This window comes from Scyliorhinus canicula, chromosome 4 (assembly GCF_902713615.1).
Source record: "Scyliorhinus canicula chromosome 4, sScyCan1.1, whole genome shotgun sequence".
In the NCBI taxonomy this organism is placed as follows: domain Eukaryota; kingdom Metazoa; phylum Chordata; class Chondrichthyes; order Carcharhiniformes; family Scyliorhinidae; genus Scyliorhinus; species Scyliorhinus canicula.
This window is the reverse complement of record NC_052149.1, coordinates 168,578,971-168,601,880: the sequence shown is the minus strand read 5'-3', so window position 1 is coordinate 168,601,880 and position 22,910 is coordinate 168,578,971. Positions and strand designations below refer to the sequence as shown.

Sequence of the window (22,910 nt, the reverse complement as noted above, 5' to 3'; positions counted from 1 at the left end):
TCGCCAAGGCCAAAGAAATTGGCAAAGAGCTGTTAAATAGCGGTGTCGTTCCTGGTGCTGCAGGCACTGAGAAAAATCCCACTCAATGCACCCGAATCGGGACTCTGTTTCTGTCCTGTTAAATCACACCCCATGGCTGTATTGATAAAAATGCTGATAAAAGCTGTTCTGTAAGGGAGTGCAGTGTTCTTTGCATTGTTAAATTCAGGAGGTTGGCATAGTGTTCACAAAGACCACAAATACCTTTTAAATTGTAGAAAGCAAAATTTATCAACACAACTTAATTGGATTTGACACTTGCTCCTATATAGTACACAGTTGATAATAAACATATAATCTACTATTAATCTCTACACTATTATATTAACTATGATCTGCTCTCATTCACACTATCTTCCCTTCAGTATGTACTCTAGCTTTCTCCTCAACCTCTCACCCCAAGGCTTAGCATTGATGCCTTATACAGTTGTACATCTAGCTCGCTCTAGTGGTTGATTTAGATATTACATTAACCCTTGCAATTCTCTATATTTATGATAATGTCACAGGGAGGACTATTCTTCTGGAATATGTTAGTGAGTTGTCATCTCCAAACCTGAAGCATGTCGAGCTTTCATACTCTTTGACCTTCCACCGACCTGCCACATCAAGAAATGCCAGGTAGCAGTTAAGGCAGTCCACCCCATAAACTGTGGAAGTGCAACAGCTTTAATCAGCCATAAAAATACTCGCCACTGGATTCAAACTCTTCGGTAAGAGCTAGATGTCATGGCAGCCCCCACCAACATTTTTAGTCATGGAATTGTCTGCTTCATGTGTTACTTCAAGAACTTTATTATTTAGCCATGGGCAACGCATTCCATAATGATACTTGGAATCACATCAATAACATTAATTAATCATTCCCTGTGCAATTCTCGGGTTTAAGCACTTTCGGTCGCCGTCCCAGAATGCTTTTTCAGAACGCCTATTAATAATCTCATCTTTGTGTTGGAATCTGCGTCTAAGATTTATCAATCTTAAAACTCAGCCACCATTGAATTGTCCATCTTTTGCTTTAGCATGGAGTTGCCCATATTCAATAGGAAAGTAGCTAGAAATCACTGTCTTCCTAGAAATGATTTTAGGGCAGTAGCCATTTGGTCTAAAAGAGTGTCTTTACTTCGGAATTTAACCTGCGTCAATACTAAAAGTCTATCAACATGAGAAATGCGTGCACAACCCAATAACTTAAATGCCAATACCAACTCAGGGATGTCAAGTTCAAAATTCTTTTGTCTCTTATACCATCTGTCAAAGTCCATGGACAGATCATTCTATTTTTGTAAATCTAGGCTGACCAAGCTTCTTATGCTTCCAATAAGTCATCCTTCCAATAAGTTATCCTTTTTATAAGATTTGCCCAAAAGCAGCAATAGAAGATCCAGTCCCTCGTCATTATCCAAATCATTCGCATTCCACTCTAAAAGCACTTTACTGCTAACTGTACTCTTTGCTAGTAATGATAAAACCATTTGGGTTCAAGTCAGGTGCACTTTGTGCACCACCTTAAACTGCCATGAGGCTGCCTGATGCATTCTTTATTTAGATATCCCCTCCCAAATGATCTAAGTGTTCAAGTGACAGGACTGGGTTCATGCCACCTGAGTAACCCACCATAGCCTCACTTAAATATCTTGGCGAACTCTCAGATCTATCTCTACTTGCTACTTTTGAGTAATGAAATAACTATGTCCACATTTCAACTTCAGTTTCCCATTGCTGATATGGTTCTACTTCCAAGAAAATTGGTGGATAAACAAAATGTCTACCCTTGTAACTTAAATTAATCAGTAAAAGCATTAATCCTACAGAGGGTGAAGCCAAAACCCTTATTTTTCAGCAAATAATCAGCAAGGCTTAATGTTCAACCTTTGCTACTATGTTAAGTGTATCTGATTGTTTATCTTCTAACCTGATGCTTGTAACTTTGCCCCAATAAAAGGCTTTGGATAAATCTGATTTATTTTTATTGTTTGTAATAATTCCAGGAGGCGCGGAGTGCAAGGCCAAACTAATTTATTTTAAATCGAAAACGAAGTCACTCCATATACAGCAACTTATCTTCAGCAATAATAATAATTATCACTTATTGTCACAAGTAGGCTTCAATGAAGTTACTGTTAAAAGCCCCTAATCGCCACATTCCAGCGCCTGTTCGGGGAGGCTGGAACGTGAATTGAACCCTCGCTGCTGGTCTTGTTCTGCATTACAAGCCAGCTATCTTAGCCCACTGTGCAAGTATATTCTTCATACTGTTCAGTAATCACAAAATCCTTATGATTCCCCCACACCCAACTGCTCCACCTGTGTTCATTTATACACTTCTTGAGGTTGAGGCAATGATCATCACCTGTCTTTAACAATGCAATAAGCTTAACGAAGGAATTGCCAAAAGGTGCAATTGCTAATACAGAGACATTTCTATGATATTTATTAGTGTCACAAGTAGGCTTACATTAACACTGCAATGACGTTACTGTGAAAATCCCCTGGTCGCCACACTCCGGTGCCTGTCCGGGTATTCTAAGGGAGAATTCAGATTGTCCAATTCGCCTAACAAGTACGTCTTCCGGGACTTGAGGAAACCTGAGTACCCGGAGGAAACCCACGAAGACAGGGGGAGAACTGCAGACTCCGCACTCCAAGCCGGGAATAGAACCCGGGTCCCTGGCGCTGCGAAGCAACAGTGCTAATCACTGTGCTACCATGCCACCCTCTTGTGTTATTTCAAATACCACTTTGTTTGATATCCATATGTGGATTTTTTAGCATCCATATTTCAAAGGTCTCTATTTTCTTCCACAGATCTATACTTATGTTCAGGTTTCTGAGGCATACAGGAAAGTGGATCAAATGTAGCACCTTTTTTAATGAGCTTTTCCTTGTTAAAAGTTTGAGTTTTCTTGTTGTTAACACACTCTTCAACTTCACCCAATTACTTCTGGCTATCTCTATCTTTCTTCCAATTGCTGCATCACATCTGGCATCTTCTGTTATCATTTATCCTAAATATACAAATCTATCTATTGTTCCAGTGTGACATCAACCACTTCAATCTTCCCCCTGGTTTCTTCCAATGTATTCTTTCTAAATATCATTTTTTTTTTCCTTTTTGGTTTTCGTGTTCAATCCATATTCTAAACTTCTAGATTTTACTTGACCTAAGACATTTTGTTGGGCCTGTTCTGATTCCAAGTAAATTTGTTATGTTCTTGCCTCCAATATTAACCCCCGGAAGTGCATCTAAATCTCTGTATTTTTGTTCTCTATACAGATTAAATAATTTTGGCGATGGTGCAGAGCAGTGTCATACTCCCCTCAATTTTAAAAGTATTTTATTGTCCATCTTCTAACCTGATGCTCATTACTGGTCCCAATATAGAGTCCTAGATGTTTACAGCATGGAAACAGGCCCTTTGGCCCAGCTTGTCCATGTCGCCCAGTTTCTATCACTAAGCTAGTCCCACTTGTCCACATTTGGCTCATATCCCTCGTTACCCACCCTGCCCGTGTAACTGTATAACTGCTTTTTAAAAGACAAAATCATACCCGCCTCTACCATTGCCTCTGGCAGCCCATTCCAGATGCTCACCACCCTCTGTGTGAAGAGATTTCACCTCTGGTCTCTTTTGATAGGGTCTGGATAAATCTGATATTTTTACTGTCTTCTCAACCAGGAGGCACAGAGTGAAAGACCAAGCTGGTTTATTTTAAACTGAATATAAAGCCACTACCGCAGCACACAAAGCAAACATCCCAGCCCAGGACTATGAGGGACTGTCGGTCCGGGTCTGGAAGCTATATTTAAAGGTGCTGCCATGATTCTAGCAGGGTGGGCCTCCTCTCGCTTACCATGGGAACTATCTTCTATGAACTATATTCTATGAAGCTCATGGGAGATCCATAGATTCCAAGGTTAAATATTCTCTCTCTTGTTACTACTCCAGGTCTTAATTCAGACTGTGTTTCACCAATTTATACTTCAAATGTATTATTATTATTAAGTTCTATTATGATTTTCAAGATCAATTTAATGTGATGTTAAGCTTATAGTTTTAAATAATTACACTCCGTTACTTTTGGGTTCTTGGGTAACTTAAAGAAAAATATCTCAAGTCACTTAGACTGTATCCTTTTGGTATGTACTTGTTCATGAATTTCTATTATCATCTCTGATTCTGTTTGTCTAAGGGCTTGTAGATATTTTGCTGTTACCTACAGCTTTTCCTGTACTCATCAATTTCTAAACATTCATAACCTCTGATATCATGATGCTTAGTTCACTGTTTACCTTTGTTTGGGATCATCTTTTGTTACTGCGTCCCTTTCATACAAGATCTTACCTTCTTTGTCTTTCCCGTACCAGCCTCCCCGGACAGGCGCCGGAATGTGGCGACTAGGGGCTTTTCACAGTAACTTCATTGAAGCCTACTCGTGACAATAAGCGATTTTTATTTCATTTCATTTTCATGCACCCACTATCTGTGTTAACCCTATCTTTCTACTTCACCATACATCTCATTATAGCCTGCCTTTAAAAAAAAACTTTTATTTGAATTTTTCCAAATTTAACAAATTAACAATTCGACTTATGAAAACACATGAGACATTTCTTATGTACAATTTACATGTACCCCTTTCATCGGCCCTTCCTCCTCCCATTGATTCTCGGGCTCCACCTTGGCCCCTTCTTTCCCCATGGGTGTTGTGTTGTTATATTCTGTCTTTTGTTTTGAGTTGTTGCTGTTACCCCTATAGCTTCGCTGGAGGGAGCTCTCTGCACCCCCCCCCCCCCCCCCCCCCCCCCCCCCCCCCCCCCCCCCCCCCCCCCCCCCCCCCCCCCCCCCCCCCCCCCCCCACCCGCTCACACTCTCTCTTTTCCCATGTCCCTTCCTGATACTTACCTGGGTTCCTTCCTTGCCATCCCCTCTCCCTCGTTCCTATCTGTTCTATGTTATCTTGTCTGCCCTTATTGTTTTCCCTCCCCTCCCTGCTTTCTTCCCAATCACTATTGGCTTCGAATAGGTCTTGTAACAGGCTGATGAATGCCCCCCGCGCTTTATAGAAGCCCTCGTCTGACCGTCGGATGGTGTGCTTGATCTTCTGCAGGTGGAGAAATTACGACAGCTCTGCCAACCAGTCTGCAGCTGTGAGTTGTGCTGCTGATCGCCAACTGAGCAGGAATCTCCAGCGTGCGATTTAAGGAAGCAAGGGCATCGGCCCTCTTCCCCATGTGTAGTTCTGGATGGTCCGACATGCTGAAGACTGCCACTCTCGCCACGGCTCCACCCTCACCCCCACAACCTTGGACATCCCCTCAAAAAAAGGCTGTCCAGAACCCGATATGTCTGGGGCAGGCCCAGAACATGTGGGTGTGGTTAGCCGGACCGCCCTGGCACTGTTCATACTTGTCCTCCACCTGCGGGCAGAACCTGTTCATTTGGGTTCAGGTCAGGCGCACTTTGTGCACCACCTTAAACTGCCATGAGGCTGCCTGATGCATTCTTTATTTAGATATCCCCTCCCAAATGATCTAAGTGTTCAAGTGACAGGACTGGGTTCATGCCACCTGAGTAACCCACCATAGCCTCACTTAAATATCTTGATGAACTCTCAGCTCTATCTCTACTTGCTTTGGGGAGACACTGCTTTGGGAAGCGAGATCTTGGGGTGGTGGGTGGGGAAGGGTGGTGCAGAGTTGGAAACTTTGGGGAGATGGCTGCTTTTGCAGGTGCTATGTTCCTTGTGGAGACAACAACGTGAAAGAGCTGAACTTTCCAAACCACCCCAGTGGACAAGATTTCACCTTTTTCAAATTTTACTATCACAATCAAACCAAAATCAACAGAAATTAAAGATGAATTAAAAGAAAATTTGTGTTCATTAGAGAGTATAAATTATACTTTAAATATCTGATACAACAAAGATCAGTCACAGATTTACTGGCATTTCCCTCGGCATATATGACATTGCTCTCAGCGACAGAGTTCCTCAAAACTCTGTTCTTCCCAGGCAGAGGTTCAGTTTTGTTTTATTCAACAGAAGTTAGGCATGAATGTCCATTCATCAGCAGTAAATTACTGCACCTTATTTCCATAGGTACAATGTTCACCAAAAGATATACCTTTCCAGATCTCTCTCAGCTCTTCCCACGAAACCATCCTTTTTAGTTTTCCATACCAGTTGCATTATGACCTCCTTCCTCAGCTGTCATACACACACAGGTTCACCACAGCAATTGACTTGTTCTCCTGCTGAAAAAAATAACTGAACTCCCAAGAGCATATCTGTTCCTTTTTAAAATAAATTTAGAGTACTCAATTATTTATTTTTCCAATTAAGGGGCAATTTAGCATGGCCAATCCACCTAAGCTGCGCATCTTTGGGTTGTGAGGGTGAAACCCACGCAAACACGGGGAAAATGTGCAAACTCCACATGGACAGTGACCCAGGGCCGGGATTCGAACCCGGGTCCTCAGTGCCGTAGGCAGCAATGCTAATCACTGTGCCATATGCCACCCCTGCCATATCTGTTCTGAAATGTGACCTCTTAGCATTGTGTTCTTTCTTCCTAATCAACTTTTTAAAAATTCATTTACGGGATGTGGGCATTGCTGGTTGGACCAACATTTATTGCTCATCCCTTGTTGCCCATCAGACGATGGTGTTGAGTTGCCTTCTTGAGCTGCTGCTGTCCTTAAGGTGTAGGTACACTCACTGTGCTATTAGAGAGGGGATTCCAGGATGTTGCCCCAGTGACAGTGAAGGAGCGGTGATATATTTCCAAGTCAGGGTGGTGAGTGGTTTGGAGGGGAACCTCCAGTTGGTGGGGATCCCAGGTATTTGCTGCTCTTGTCCTTCTAGATGGTAGTGGTCGAGGGTTTGGAAGATGTTGTCCAAGGAACCTTGGTGAGTTACTGCAGTGCATCTTGTAGATGGTACACACGGCTGCCACTGTGCGTCTGTGATGGAGAGTTTGAATGTTTGTGGAAGGGGTAGCAATCAAATGGGCTGCTTTGTCTGCTAGGGCTGGGATGATTGGTGGGCTGTGGGATCACAGTTGGTGGCCAGGGAGTGAGCTGTGGAGTCGTGGTTGGTGGGTTAGGTTTCACGCACGGCTGGCACAATGTTGTACGGCCCAACCGTGCAGGTCATCAACCATGCCCATGTGTGGTCCGGGACCTGGCCATTCTCCGGCTGTTTCAGCGCGATCCGTGGGTATTTCACACAGTGCTAGTGCTAGCCCCTCAGCGGTACCGGAATCGGTAAGGGGTTTGCGCCGACATGCTGGTCGTGAAACACCACAAGTCCCACGCCGGTGTCTGCACTTAGCAGCAGGAAAGAAGAATTCCGCCCATCATCTTTGTTTTAATTGAAGAGGCTGCAACATTCAAAATGTTGACTTAAGTGACTCCATCACATAGCAATGTTGAATGTTTGTTCAAAGGGCGCACTCTTGGTATTAATGGTGAAACTTGGAATGTCACAATGCCATTATCAACAAATGTCATCACTTATGCTGGAAAATACATCAGCCTAAAAGACTGGCAATAATCCAAAGTTACAATTTTCTGCCCCTGCTCATCCAAGTACCACTCCAAAACTGGAGAAAAGACAAATGAAACTCCTGCATTAATTATGTCTCTAAATGCTGTATTATAATGAATATAATTTTCCATCATTACTCTGCACTTTTCCTCTTTTCCATTCGGATGCATGTTATAACACGTGTGTCATATCCTTGCTACAGTTAAAAAGCTGAGCAAGTGGGAGACATATAGCAATATATCATATGAGGTGTGCAGTATCTTGGATACTGTAACAAGCTGAGAGGTTGTTAGCTGAGAGGAAATGGATGGTTCTGATTATTTTATAAATATAAATTGAAGAACATAATCAGAAATGAAATTGTTGGAATGCTGGTATTGATGTCAGATATAATATTAGTCTCCGTTGCTTGGCGATATAATTGAGCAGATAGCCCGTGGCCTCTGCTTCACCTGAAAAAGCAAACTAAATAAAGTAAAATATTAATTTCCCATGCTGGTTGTTCTTAACCAAACAGCCCAGCGTAAACTGATATGGATTAAGTTCAGATAATTTAACTATTTTAGATTTATTGTGCTTCTTTTCCAAAAAAAAGCCTTGCATCAATGCCATAACCTGAATCACAAGGCCAAACTGATTTATTTGAAAAGAAATAATTGCTATTGTTCTAATGGAAGCTTTCACCAATAGGTTTGTCTCCCACATGGCCACTTTCAGGATAACCCAAGTTCTATCCTCCGTCTCCTCATTTTCCACATTTCCATTCTGCACCTCTGGGATATCTCCATCCATGGAGACAATTTCCCTGTAGTCGAGCAAGACACTCAACTCCACAGCCACTCAGATGCCTGACCTAAACATGAGTGAGCCATGTTGGTCGTTCTGTGTGAGTGTGCTTAACACTCAATTTGGCTCTGTTTCTTTACTTAGCTCTGGAGTCGTCAGGTATCGTTAAGATACCGCCACAAGTTCAAGGTGAAGTTCAAAGCAATAAAAATCATACACCAATTAGTAAGTTCAAACAACTGAGTTTATTATAATACAATTATAATAACTACGCATGCACACGCTAAAAGAATTAAGCTATTCCTACCGCTAAATAAACTAATACTTATCTCAAAGGAACTGCCGGGTCAGGGAACAAGGCCTCTTGCTCTGCTCTGGTCTGCAGACTTCAGGTTGGTATAAGTTATAAGGGGTCAGGAGTGTCTATCTCTGGTAGCGATCGTTGTGAGACACTTACTTGCTGACGGCTGCTGTCCGAACCTCTCTCTCTCTCCTTCAGGGTCTTCTTGGCAAAAGCTGGTCGAGGTGCTGGCCCACGGAGGAGTGCTGGTCAAAGAGAGAGGAGGGCTGGACGAGAAGACTGAACCATGTGTGGGACCTGTCTTTTATAGGTCCCAGGGATCCGCGCCCCTTTGGGCGGACTCCCTTACCTGCTTGGAATCGATTGGGTCTCTTCCCAATCGATATGTTTGAATCCCCCCAATACTGAGGCTGTTCCTTAGCTACTGGGCGGGCTCTCAGGCTCTTTGTTTTCGAACCCTGTTGGTGCCCGAGTGTCTGGTATCCTTTACAATGTTGCAGTTGCTTCCCCATTTGTGTCCATCGTATCTGGAATCATTCCATTAACATGCTAATTATCCCGGTGATTGCCTCATTAGTATGCGGAATGTTCGTTTCGGTGCTGTCTGCTTTCTTAGCAGACAGAATCCACACCTGCTAGGTGCAGCCTGCTGGTGCTGCAAACATTGTCCATTTTATCCTATATGCTTTGCGTTCCTCCATTTTGTATTCAGGGAAATGGCCAACTTCAGTGGCTATAGCCAGAACTTCTTTTAAATTGTCAATGAGGGAAATTAAACCAAAAGTATTTGGTTTAATTCAAAATTCTGTAATTTGCATCCAACACCATTTGCTTTCCGGCTAAACCAGAAAATGTGCAACATTGATATCCTTTCAACTGAATGTAGCTTCAAACATCACATTCCACCTATAACCAAACCTTCATAACATCGCTCTTCCCTCATCCCACTGGTAATGGGGGAAAAAAAATTGTCACGACACTAGGCTAGGCAGTGAATTCTAGTCCCAGTTGACCCAGAGTCGCAACATTAGTGAAATAAGATGTCATTTTAAAATACCTGAGGTCCTTGCCTGAGCTCAATAAACTGCAGTCATCAGGTTTGTAATATTAACACAAGTAATATTTTATGTACATTAGTATAATTAAACTGACAGTCAAATGTAACTATGTAATACTCCTTCCAACCCCCCCCCCCCCCCCCCCCCCCACCCCCCCCACAACCACCCATACACACACAGACAGACAAATAACATAGCAGGAAAAGGGTGATTGAGAGGTAAAGAACATATTAATAAAAATAGAAGGACAAAGGATCTTTAATGCACTAGGGTGGCTTCCAGTTATTATTTCTGGAGTTCAAGCTTTTGTTGGACTACTTTTTCCTTCTGGCATTGAGATGTGTTTTCTCTGGCGACTCCTTCTAGGCTTGATGTGTTTTCTCTGGCAAAGTTGTCTGCTTTCTCTTTAGTCTTAGGATTAGTTAAAATTTACAACAAAGATATGCCAGGCAGTCACTGGTTTTAGAGCAATAAAGCAGTGCTTTACTTCAGCAGCGAGAGAGAGAGAGACTGTCCCTTTCGCTTCCAAGTTCTAAACACGTCTGCCAAGTTCGCTCTGAAAGCAACACACAGGAACCAATCACTGACTGTTGTCAGGCAGAACACTGTCCCTGGCCAACCTTGGTTGCCAGCCAACCAATCGAACCAACTTCCTCCAAAGCTAGTTCCTTCCTAAGATTCACTCGGCACTGACAAGTCTGTTTCTCCTCTGCAAAATACAAAACATGATAAACAATGTCTTGACAAGCCGGCTGTTTGAACTTGAAAATGAAAATTGCTTATTGTCACAAGTAGGCTTCAAATGAAGTTACTGTGAAAAGCCCCTAGTCGCCACATTCCGGAGCCTGTTCGGGGAGGCTGGTACGGGAATTGAACCATACTGCTGGCCTGCCTTGGTCTGCTTTCAAAACCAGTGATTTAACCGTGTGCTAAACCAGCCAACTTGAGTTCACTGCTTGAAGGCACGTTCTGAATATAGGTCCACGGACCAAATATAACAAAATAAATGGGAACAGCGGAAATAAACAGGACAGGTTCTCCAAGTATATGTAGTTGTTAGGCTGCAACTTCTTATCTCATAATTTAAAAAAAAAACAGACATCATTGATATTTGATTTTGGACAGCAATAATTATCTTCACTCAATTTTTCATATGTTCTTATTAATTTTGAGGGATCTTTAAGAAGTACCCAAGCCTGGAAGACATTGCAGCCCGGAGGTTTCCCAACGGTGTGGGGCTGCCCCACAATGGGAAACCCCATTGACCAGCCGGCGAAACGGAGCATCCCGCTGGCGTGCTGAACCAGAAATCTGGTGTGGCGGGATGGAGAATCCAGCCCAATATCTTTGGGTAACTTGTTAATTAAATGGGTCCAAAGGATTAAGACAATATTGGCTGGGGTTCCTGGGAGCATGTCAGCACTTTCAGACAGTCTCTTAAACACGGATGTTTGAAAACCACTACTGTAGGTGTATTTCTTTCCCTTTATGTGATCTTCAGATATTGATGCTACAAAACGTATGTGTTCGAAAAAGGTTCAGAAAGTACATCAATACCGAAGCTATGAGGAAGGATCGGAAAAGATTATGCTTCAGTACCTAGAAAAAAAGGGGAAGGAATCCCTCTTCAAAGTGCATAATAACTAATGGCAAGTATAAGCAAAATACTGCAGTAGCTGGAGTCTGAACAGAAAACAGAAAGTGCTGGAAAACACAACAGGTCTGGTAGCATCAGTGGAAAGAGTTAACTTTTTTAATCCAATGTGACTTTTCTTCAGAAAATTAACTCTGTTTCATTCTCCATGGATGCTGCCAGACGAGTTGGATATTTCCAGCACTTTCTGTTTTTATTAAAGCATGCCTGAAAAGTAGAACCAGCAGATGTCATAAAGGGAAAAATACATTTAAAATAAATTGCAAAAGAAATTAAGTCTGATTTAAGTCCTGTCTGGAACACCCATCAAGCAAAATATTGGAGGTGCAAATACTGAGATTATTCAAATACATTTGAGTGACACAATGGGGGAGCCAATGTGCCAGATGGAAGATTGTCGGAAGAAAGGATATGTTTCTTAATATCTGGTAGAAGCTGTGTGTTTCACAGTTTGCCTAGCTTGACTCTAATTCTGATTATCTGCATCTTTCCCAGTGTTTATCAACTTTTGTCTGACTTGGTATTGTCCAGAAATTATTCCAACTTTGCCCGTGGAATATATGTTAACAGACACATAAGCCTTTCCTGTGGCTAAATTAACTGAATAGAGAAATCTTTAGTCAATATGTGTGTTTATTTCGCTCCCTCTATTTAAATTCTGTGCAGGCTTATCTCGGTCTGTATCTCCCTGATCTAATTAAAGTGTACTTGTATCTTGTCAATTTGCATTTGTCTCAAACTGTCTGTCTGCATAATCAGTCTCCATCTTTAGGATTTTCCTCACTGAAAATCAATACCAGAAGGTTCTTCATTCAATCACTCTGTTTATACAGAGACAAAGAATTGTCGGGTCACGGGTAATTTATTGTGCTAATAAGATTGGTTTAACCCACACACATCACATAATCAATCCTGACCAAAAATTGGAATAAAGGTACAAATTAAATATCCATACAGGTTCTCCTGTATTTTGTCTGTTTCCTCTTCCCTCTTCTCCCCAATATCCAATTGGTTTTGTGCTTCTGCCCTATTGCCCTCTAGGCTAATTCCTTCCTAATTCCTCACCTCCAGCTTCCTTGACTCTTTTTAAACTCAACTCTTGACTAATCAAGTTCCTCTCTTGACCGTCGTTCTAGTTAATACTGTGAATTGTATTCTTTCCTGAGGCATTTTCTCCTGCTCTTTCAAATCATATATCATCATACCTCACTGAAAAAAGGTTTGTCACATTTCTGGTTTTCCTTTTTGTTTCTTCGGCAACATCTTTGAATGCCTTGCAGCCTCCCAGCTCCGTGACCATTTCCAACCCCCTACACAATCACTTATTTCCTTGGAGCAGAGGAGACTAAGGGGCATAGATAAAGTAGATAGGAAGAAACCTTTCCCCTTGGTGGAGGAATCAATGATCAGAGGGCATAGATTTAAAGTAAGAGGTACTAGATTTAGAGGGGATGCAAAGAAAAATCTTTTCATCCAGAGGGTGGTGGGAGCCTGGAAATTGCTGCTTGAAAGATGGGTGGAGGCAGAGACCCTCAAAAAATTAAGAATTGTTTAGATGTGCACTTGCAATGCCAGGGCATACAAAGTTAGAGGCCGAGTGCTGGAAAATGGGATCAGAATAGTTCAGCGGTTGTTTTTAACTGGCACGAATATAATTTTTTTATCATAGAATTTACAGTGCAGAAGGAGGCCATTTGTCTGCACCGGCTCTTGGAAAGAGCACCCTACCCAAGCCCACACCTCCACCCTATCCCCATAATCCAGTTACCCCACCCACCAGGGCAATTTTGGACACTAAGGGCAATTTATCATGGCCAATCCACCTAACCTGCACATCTTTGGACTGTGGGAGGAAACCGGAGCACCCGGAGGAAACCCACGCACACACGGGGAGGATGTGCGGACTCTGCACAGGCAGTGACCCAAGCCGGAATCGAACCTGGGACCCTGGAGCTGTGAAGCCATTGTGCTATCCACAATGCTACCGTGCTGCCCTGATGAGCCGAAGGGCCTTTTTCTATGCTGTAGAACTCTATGACTGTAAGACTTACCCAGTTAAACCATACCATACAACATTTTGGCAGTTTACACAAAGCAAGGCTGAACTGTAAATCCTACATTCTAACCACCATCAGGGACACTCTCATCTTGACAACATTGCCTCCCTTTGTCTCACCTCTTCTGCTCCTGTGTGGAGACCCCACTTCATTCTTTTGCCATCTCTAGATTTGATTATTCGACTGTACTCTTCCCAGCCTCCATCTTCTATGACTTCTAACTTGTCCAAAACTCTGCAGCACATATTTAAACCACTTGCTCAGTGCCCTCGCCTCATTAATCTACACCAGCACCCTAGTTCTCCAGAACAAATTTGAAGTCCTTGTGCTCAGCTTCAGATTCTTTCACAGCCTTGTCCCAATTAATCTCCAGCCTATGATCCCTACCACATTATTCACTCCTCGGACTCTGTGGCCCTCCCTCACTTTACCCCACGATTGGTGGCAGCCCTTTTGTGACTCAGTTCCAATCTTTGGATTCACTGTTTAAACCCCTTCAATTCACCTTTCTTCAACTTTGGCAAACCTACTCAAAACCATATTTTGAACAAGTTCTCAATCATGCCAACTTAACCTCATTAAATCATTTAGCATTGTTGTACAGCATTTTGGGGTTTATTATCTAAGAGTCTACATAAATGGTTACTGTAATGTGGTTACTGACCTGGGCTCATAATCTGTGTGTTCAAATCCTACCATAACATTTTGAGAATGTGAATTCCATTTTTAAAATCTGGACTAAAATGTTGGGATCTGTAAAAGTGACCATGAAGCTGTCGGATTACTATGTGACGAATGTAGGAAATTGTTTTATATTATATGTTATATTTTGTTTTGGTAATGTTATTAAAAACCTTGGTTTCAAATGCATACAGGCAGCATGTCTGCTAAAGCTGTTTTAAGGCATCATAAAGGTATGGAATCATTGATTTTAACCATTTGCTTATTTATATCAGATGGTTAATGGAATATTTTCATAGAAATTTTTCATGGAATTTATAGTGCAGAAGGAGGCCATTCAGCCCATCGAGTCTGCACCGGCTCTTGGAAAGAGCACCCTATCCAAGTTCACACCTCTACCCTATCCCCATAACTCCGTAACCCCACCGAACCTAAAGGCAATTTTAGACACTAAGGGCAATTTAGAATGGTCAATCCACCTAACCTGCACAATTTTGGACTGTGGGAGGAAGCCGGAGCACCCGGGGAAAACCCATACACACGCGGGGAAAACGTGCAGACTCTGCACAGACAGTGACCCAAGCCGGGAATCAAACCTGGGATGCTGGAGCTGTGAAGCAATTGTGCTAACCACAATGCTACCATGCTGCCCAAATATTGTTTATGCTTAGGCGGTTCCCTGGAGTGTCGATTAATTTGAGGGATTATGTTTAGTCCTAGCTAAGCAGGTTATATGACATCTTAATGGAAGAAAACTGGAGAATACCCTCTGCTTGGGATACAGATAATGTAATTAATGGGACGAGCCAGGGGTGTCTGTAGTTTTTCAGTCTGCTATAAAATTTTACATTGAACAGTAGTTTGCCATTGGATTTGAGCCTGGTAAGAAGGATTTTCAGGTTGTTCCTGAAAGGGTCTCTCTCCAAGGATCTCCACATAGAAGCAAGAGACTCTGATTGTGAACTTTAGTTATAAGTGGCATTTGAACTGTATTGGGTTGCTTGATTGGAATGTACAAGGGCAGGTGTAGATAGTGAGTTAAAGTTATTTTTCCTTTTATTTAAGAACTGTTTTAACTGTTAATTGTAATGCTATTTCTTTGTTGTTAACATGGTTAATTCTGTGTTTAAATTAAAGTTTGTTTAACATTTTATCACTCCTGTGGTTCAGTAGTCTTCCCTCAGTTTTACAAATTGTAAATTGTGGTGATTTTCATACAGGAGTACTCACATATAACACCAGTTTAGTGAAGGAAAATACTATTCTTACATGGTCTGGCCTACATATGGCTCTATTCCAACATGATTGATTCTTAACTGTTTTCTGAAGTGGCTAATTAAGCCATTGAATTTGTAGAATTGTTAAAAGGAATAAGTATATGGTTCAAAAAGGTGGTCTACCATTATATTGAAGGATTTGGGATTTTTCAACATGGTATTTTATTTTGTTTTTTAAATAAATTTAGAGTACCCAATTGTTGTTTTTCCAATTAAGGGGCAATTTAGCATGGCCAATCCACCTCACCTGAACATCTTTGGGTTGTGGGGGTGAAACCCACGCAGACACGGGTAGAATGTGCAAACTCCACATTGACAGTGACCCAGGGCCGGGATCCGAACTCTGGTCCTCAGTGACATAGTCCCAGTGCGCCATGTGCAGCCCTCAGCGTGGTATTTTAATACTTGTTTTTTTTTAATGACCAACTGAACGGCAGTAATTGGTTGGTGCATGTCAAAAGTATAATTTTGTGCACAACTAGACTATTGGGAAATGAGACGTGCAAAGGATTGTTTTGTTCACGATAATATTGTTGGGATGCAGTTTCACTGAGACAGGAGGCAGGACATGTCAGCGAGGCTTGAGATAAAGCAACGTTGACAACTTTAAAGACAGAGAATACGGCCTGTGCAAAATGATCTAACTATGGGATGATATTCAGCAAATTTTGAAGCTCTAAAGCAATTAATTGTACAAGCGTTTACAGGACACGTGACATCAGGAGGCGAACGTTCTTATTCTCGCAAGCACAAAGGGCTGCTTGATCAATCCATAATATTGCTTTGTTCCTCATTAGAAAAGTTTATAGAAGAAGTTATTACTTTCCTTCTGGGTAAACAAAAAAAACTGTTGCATGCCAATGTTGTCCGTATGTCAAATTAAATGTGTTATCTTCATCCTTCACTTTCTGTATTCTGAACAAATGAGCAAAAAAATCCTACCGCCTTCTCGGGGCAACGAGCAATGAACAACAGGCGCCAACCTTGCCAGTAACGCATACAATCTGAGAATGATTTTATTAAAAAAACTGTTGTGAAAGGAAAAAGATAACTTCATTTTTTTGGGGGGTGATTTAAGTCAACTGACCAGCCCTGTCTCATATAATTAATCAGAAGTTGGGAAAAATGCATTTAAAAAAAACAAGCAGAGCTTTAGTAGATTAAAGATGTAACTAAGGCCCGTGTACAGGATTCTAGAGCGTGGCTCTAACATCTTTGACCCAGAATAAAACAATGTTTAATGTTTAAGCAGGATTAGTGGAGTTCATCATGTGACATCCATTGGGTTATACCATCAGTACTGGTATCTGTTGGCACAGTTAATTCTAAAAACAGTTAACAGTTCATTCTAAACGGATCGACCTTGCCTGGTGTTTAGTACAGTTATCGCTTATCACAAGTTATTTTACAACTTCTTCAGGTTTAATTTAATGTTATTGGGGGCACAGATTGTCAGGTTGTTCGCAGAGGAATGTGTTAATCTCGGTTAAGGTTATCTTCATCTCATCTCAGAATGGAGAGAAGACGGTGCTGGGCAGAATGTTGCCCATTTGCGCCATATTTACAAAGTTCGATTTATTTAATCACATTTGCATTTCTGGCCTAAGAAGTTGTTACGATAAATAATGACTCTTTTGTCTCAACAAATCAATGTTGTGGGCAAAAGTTAGAGTTTTCTTTAACATAACAAACTGAATACAGTCCAAAACTCTGATTATATACAGTCCAGGCTCTCTCCCAATTCGGTTACCAGGAAGGGAACCCAGTGTTGCTCGCTGCCAGCTGTTGATCTGCTTGGGATAGAAGATTGGGATAGAAGATTTGGTCAGGGTGATCCAAAAAGGTCCGCATTTGACGAGCGCATTTCGTCAGTCTGAGCACCCACAACAATTGTGTAAATTACCTTGAAGAGCACTGGCGTACCTAATGGTGAAAATGACAGGTTGGGAACCAAGACGCTTGTCACACACTTTTCACATCAACCCTGCCTTTTTATTCCACCCTCCATCTGTAAAGGGAACAGAAAGCTGAACATAGGGTTTGATTCCACAAGGTCGAAAAGTATGGGCACCACAGCAGGCAGGTTTCGTTCATCCGAAAGCTATTTCTACCAAAATCTAAAGGATGCCTTAGCCCCAGACAGCTAATGCATAGAATAGTCATTGTGGGTTGATGATTTCGCCGTAAACAGTATTAATCCGATGAGAGAGAAAATCTCATTCCCAGATTTTGGTGAACGTGTCGTTAGATTCCCTGCACCTAACTTTCAGAAGTGAAGCCTGGAGTATTATCACCTCAAACGGTTCAGGGAGCAGGCCGGCGTGCACAGCATTTGTCAGCTGCCGCCTCGCTGACTGTCGGAGGGGCTTCAGCGACAGTCCAGCGACAAAAGCCGCACGTCAGACAGGAGCTTCCGCCTTTCTGTCAACGGCGGTGCCAATCCGCACGGTGGCGCAACGAGATCACAACGTCCAGTCATCCCAGATCTGGGATCATTCATTTATTAGGAAGGGAACCTGGAGAAACAGATAACACAGCCGGGAAAGACTTACTGCGAATCACTACATCTTTGTGAATGACCCCACATGGCACCCGTAGCCGGCCACTGGACTGTAACAAAACATTAAATGCTGTCGATCGTATTGTGGATGTCAACGCCTCGGCAGCATGTTTCTAGAAGTTTTATTCTCGGTTTGGACGTGAGAATTAAGACCTCGCTCCCCTCTCCCCTCCCACTTTAGAATGAGTTGCGGGTGTTTAACGCTTCTGTCAACAAACTTTCGTTGAACGAAAAGACCAAAGGACAGCGGGATCATTCCAAAAGCGGCTGGAGAGAGTGTGTCCAGCCCATACACAGCGCGGGAGACAAGATGAGGTGAGTAAATGCGGGCTTGTGGAAAGGCTAAGGGGCCGGTGTGCAGGTGACCGGGGCATTGCCCTAAACCCGGGGTGTGGGTTGGGGATTGGCCGGCCCGGAAAGACTTTAACAGCCCCTGTGCATCGTGCTGGCTATAAAGTTGCTCAAAATGTTGCGAATGGGAGACGGGGGAGGGGGGTAAAGGATTCACTTTAAACACCAGTGTAAACGGATCACAATACATTGGAAATCTACTCCGACCCAAACACCGTGGAGCCGGAAACGTTGTCCCTGCCTTCCATTCCCCAGTCTTTCCAGCAATATCTGTTATCTCAATGCAGCCGCTGCTGGTTGTAAATTGGACGCGGCAGTGATCACAGCTGTACTGCCACTCGGAGTGTATGTAGTAAAGCATTATAATTTGTGAATGGTATTCATACCATTTATGTGGTTCCTCAAAGGTGACACAATCTGTTTTATTTCTGATCTCTTCATATTTCTAAGGAAAGTCAAGTGAACGGCGAGGCACAGGATTTCCTCACGCTGGAGGCAACGGGTATCTCGAGTGAGAAGTTCTGAGAGAGAAGCTATTGAAAACTGCAACAAAAAAGATTATCGTACCAACAGTATATGCATTAGATTTATATTCTCCATAAGACTCGAGGACACCCAACCCTGGACCCTTTCGGAGGATCAATACTCTGATCCAGTGATATGCACTATTTCCCCTGCAGAATTTGGCACCATTGCACATGAGGAACAGTGCAATGTTGATGGTTACGTTTTCCCAGGCTGTTGACTGGGGCAGAGATGCTCGCCTGCGCTACGAATATGGATTTTAAGATAAAGCTAATCCGGGATAAAGGGCGTTGATAAAAGCTGGAGCCAGCCAGCGTGGGGATGGATTGAAGGTAGGTCCATTTCTGTTGGGAAGTGTGAAAGGAGTTTTCGCCGTGACCGCCGCCTGCTCTACCTATGGGTTAGTTGTGAGTTGTGGTAAGCAGACGGAGTGTGGCACAGGGAGGGGGAACACTACATGAGGGGGGGCCCACCCCACCGAACACTGTATATGAGGGGGGGGCCCACCCCACCCCACCCTCTGGAGCAATGAGGTTGAACAGGACGACCATGGATGGAAGCTCGTTCGATGCTGAACAGGACTCCTCATTCCGCGTGCTCACAGGCTGTTTCCTCTCCCTCTTGATACTCTCCACGTTATTGGGCAACACGCTGGTGTGCGTGGCAGTGGTCAGATTCCGCCACCTCCGATCGAAGGTGACCAATTTCTTTGTGATCTCGCTGGCCGTGTCCGACCTGTTGGTGGCCGTGCTGGTGATGCCATGGAAGGCTGTGAGTGAGATGGTAGGCTATTGGCCATTTGGCTCATTCTGTAACATCTGGGTTGCCTTCGATATAATGTGCTCCACGGCCTCCATCCTCAACCTGTGTGTCATCAGCGTGGACAGATACTGGGCCATTTCCAGTCCATTCCGCTACGAGCGTAAAATGACCCCCAAAGTGGCCTTTGTAATGATCAGCGTGGCCTGGACCCTGTCGGTGCTGATCTCCTTTATCCCAGTGCAGCTGGACTGGCACAAGGCAAAACCCAGCACTTTACTGGATTACAACACCACATCCCAGCAGCCAGGGGACAACTGTGACTCCAGCCTCAATAGGACGTACGCCATCTCCTCCTCCCTGATCAGCTTCTACATCCCAGTGGCGATCATGATTGTCACCTACACTAGGATCTACCGGATCGCCCAGAAACAGATCCGGCGGATTTCGGCGCTGGAGAGAGCCGCCGTGCACGCCAAGAACTGCCAGAGCAACCGGAGCAGCGGCAGCAACGCGGACATCCAGCCGTCCGACAGCTCCTTCAAGATGTCCTTCAAGAGGGAGACCAAAGTGCTGAAGACCCTGTCGGTGATCATGGGCGTCTTCGTGTGCTGCTGGCTGCCCTTCTTCATACTCAACTGCATCGTGCCCTTCTGCGAGGGCAGCGCCGCCAGCCCGCCGCCCCTGCCCTGTGTCAGCGGCAGCACCTTCGACGTGTTCGTGTGGTTCGGCTGGGCCAACTCGTCCCTCAACCCCATCATCTACGCCTTCAACGCGGACTTCCGCAAGGCCTTCTCCACGCTGCTGGGCTGCGACGCTCTGTGCGGCGGCAACGCGGTGGAGACGGTCACCATCCACAACGGGGTCCCCTCCTACCACCCCGGGGTCTCCCTGGACAAAATGGACAACTGCGTCTACTTGATCCCCCACTCCGTGCCCCAGCAAAACCGGGCGGACCCCAGCCCATGCACCAAGCTCTCGCCCGTGTCCCCGCACGGGGCCGTCAGTCTGCTTTCCAGCAATGGGGACAACGAGACGGACGTGTCCCTGGAAAAAATCATCCCGATTACCCAGAACGGCCAGCACAACACCTGACAGCTTACCTATATCACCCCCAAGGAATAGAAATGCTGCTCCCCCTACCCCAATTTAATACAGACAACATACATGTGAGCTGCTATCAAGCGTGGTTTGTCCACCAACCATCACTAGCAAACCATTGCTTTACTGTAATTACTCGAAACAAGTCACATGCAACTCAAAATGTTAAAAAAAAAACCGCTGGATAAACCCAGCAGGCACCGGCAGCGTCTGTGGAGAGAGAAACTAGATCTGCAGAATGACCCTTTTAATATAACTTCTCTATCTAACTCAGTGGTTCCTCTATCCGTATCCAACGGTGGAGATTGAACGAAATTGACAAATTGAGGTTGTGCAATTTCTTCAGTTGACCTGTGAAGGAACTTCCCAATGGCAGGATGCATTCAGTACGGAGGCTCCGAAGTACCAGTCCTATTTTGTAATGTAGCCTCTCCCGGTACATTTGAACATTGCTTCGTGCGATGGCCAATTTCTGTGGAACAGGAGATGTGTGTGGGGCCGGTTTGGGGGGACGAATCGGTGCGGGATACCCCATAAACCGCAAAACATTCGTTACGCTGCCTCCCAGGAGTCAACGTTTCAATAGATTTCTTTCTTTCTCTCTCTGCATCTTACAGCAGTTGCACCCACAGCGTAACTGTGAGACTGATAATAATCATCAAAAGACTTAGATGCACAACTCAGTACTGTGCGCATTGGCGGGCAAATCAATCCGAATTGGGATCCGCTTATCATCTAGTTTTTTGTTGGCAGCTCCTTTACATTCCAGCCATAACAACCTCCCCTGTTGCAGACAAGACATGCAAATGATGCCGGTGAAGAAGGGTATGAAAAGGCTGGTGATTATATTTTTTCCCCCAAGTTCTGAAAACACTATCCAAAATATAAATACTAAGGGATGGAATCATGGAATGTCATTGCATAACACACGTAAATGGGTGCATTACTTACTGTACGCTAAATGCCAGGATGTGGATGTATTTCGTTTTTTTCGCCCCTCCAAATCTCAATGAATTCCAATTTGTCCAGACGAGGGTGAGCTGTGTTGTCGGACTATGAAGACCTCCTTGTTTATTGAGAAGTAAACTAACTTCACATCATTGTGTGATTTTTGTGTTCTTCCCTCTATCGAAATGCTGTCATAGCCGTTCCAATATTATGTTATATCTCGTGATGATTTATGCAAATGGTATTTGGTATGTATTTTTAAAAATGCCAATAACTGCCCTTTGATCGATTTTCTCAACCCACACCCAATCCCTTTTTCTGTTATTGATGTATCTCCCATCGACTACCCCTCCCCTCCCCGCCCCCACTTTCTTCCATCCGTTACCTGTAGTAACAAATCAGTAATATTGCGTGGAAAGTGTCCATTGCGTGCTGTTTGGTCCGGTGCTGTGCACAAGTGTGGAAGCTCGGGATCTGTGTCATGTATGAATATTCTTTCGCTTACCTCAGAACTGGTTCCTTTTAAACATAAGAAAAAGGGTCACTGTTGTTTGTGCCTGTGTCATTTTAACCCGCATTAGCCGCGCGCCCTGCTAGAACCAAGGCACAAATGTGGATCAGGAGCCCAGAAGCCAAACTGTTTTCACCTTTCCCGAATACTGGGGAATGCACCGCGAAAGGACTGTGCAATTCAGATACCGATGGCGAATGTACAACTGAATATCGTGTAATTAAATGTTCAGTTCGACAATTTACAGTGACACCGAGCGTGTTGCTACTGTCAAGGTGAATGTGGATGGAATTTTATTTTCCTTTACTAGTGTCGGGGATGTGTAAGTTTCTTTAGTGGTGAACGATGTACAGTCCTGTTGTATAGGCCTGTCACTTTAGCATTTTAATATGCATTGCCAGTAAACCAAAAAAAACTTGAAACATCTATTGCGTGGATTGGGTATCTGTTATTTGGGGGAAATGGAAAGTGGGATCCAGAAACAGAGAGAGAGAGTTTGCCTTCTCTGTAGGCTGCTGCGATGGAGTATCATCACAATCTCAAGATCATCATCAACAAGTAATAGCTGAACGGTGCAGCTTCCATCAACCCATTTAGCAATCTCCAAGCTAGATTAAACACAGTCAACTGTAATGTTGAAACAGCCTGCAAAACAAAAGTCACCTTTTTTAAGAATTGGAAACACTGGACAGGGTTGGCAGCATTGGTGGAGAGGGAAACAAGAATTAACATTTCCATCACCATTCATCAA

General features: G+C 43.6%; 1 protein-coding gene across 2 annotated transcripts; it reads left to right on the top strand.

Annotated features, from left to right (window-relative positions):
• Positions 1 to 16,854: 16,854 nt before the first annotated feature.
• LOC119965148 (D(1) dopamine receptor-like) lies at positions 16,855 to 22,585 on the top strand. 2 transcript variants are annotated; one of them, XM_038795495.1, is made up of 2 exons: positions 16,855 to 18,279; positions 18,771 to 22,585. In XM_038795495.1, the coding sequence occupies exon 2, from the start codon at positions 19,369 to 19,371 to the stop codon at positions 20,692 to 20,694; it is 1,326 nt and encodes a 441-aa protein (XP_038651423.1). In that variant the 5' UTR covers positions 16,855 to 18,279; positions 18,771 to 19,368; the 3' UTR covers positions 20,695 to 22,585. The 2 variants fall into 2 exon arrangements, with proteins under 2 accessions (XP_038651423.1, XP_038651422.1); XM_038795494.1 differs by having other exon boundaries at positions 18,766 to 22,585.
• The last annotated feature ends 325 nt before the right edge of the window (positions 22,586 to 22,910 follow it).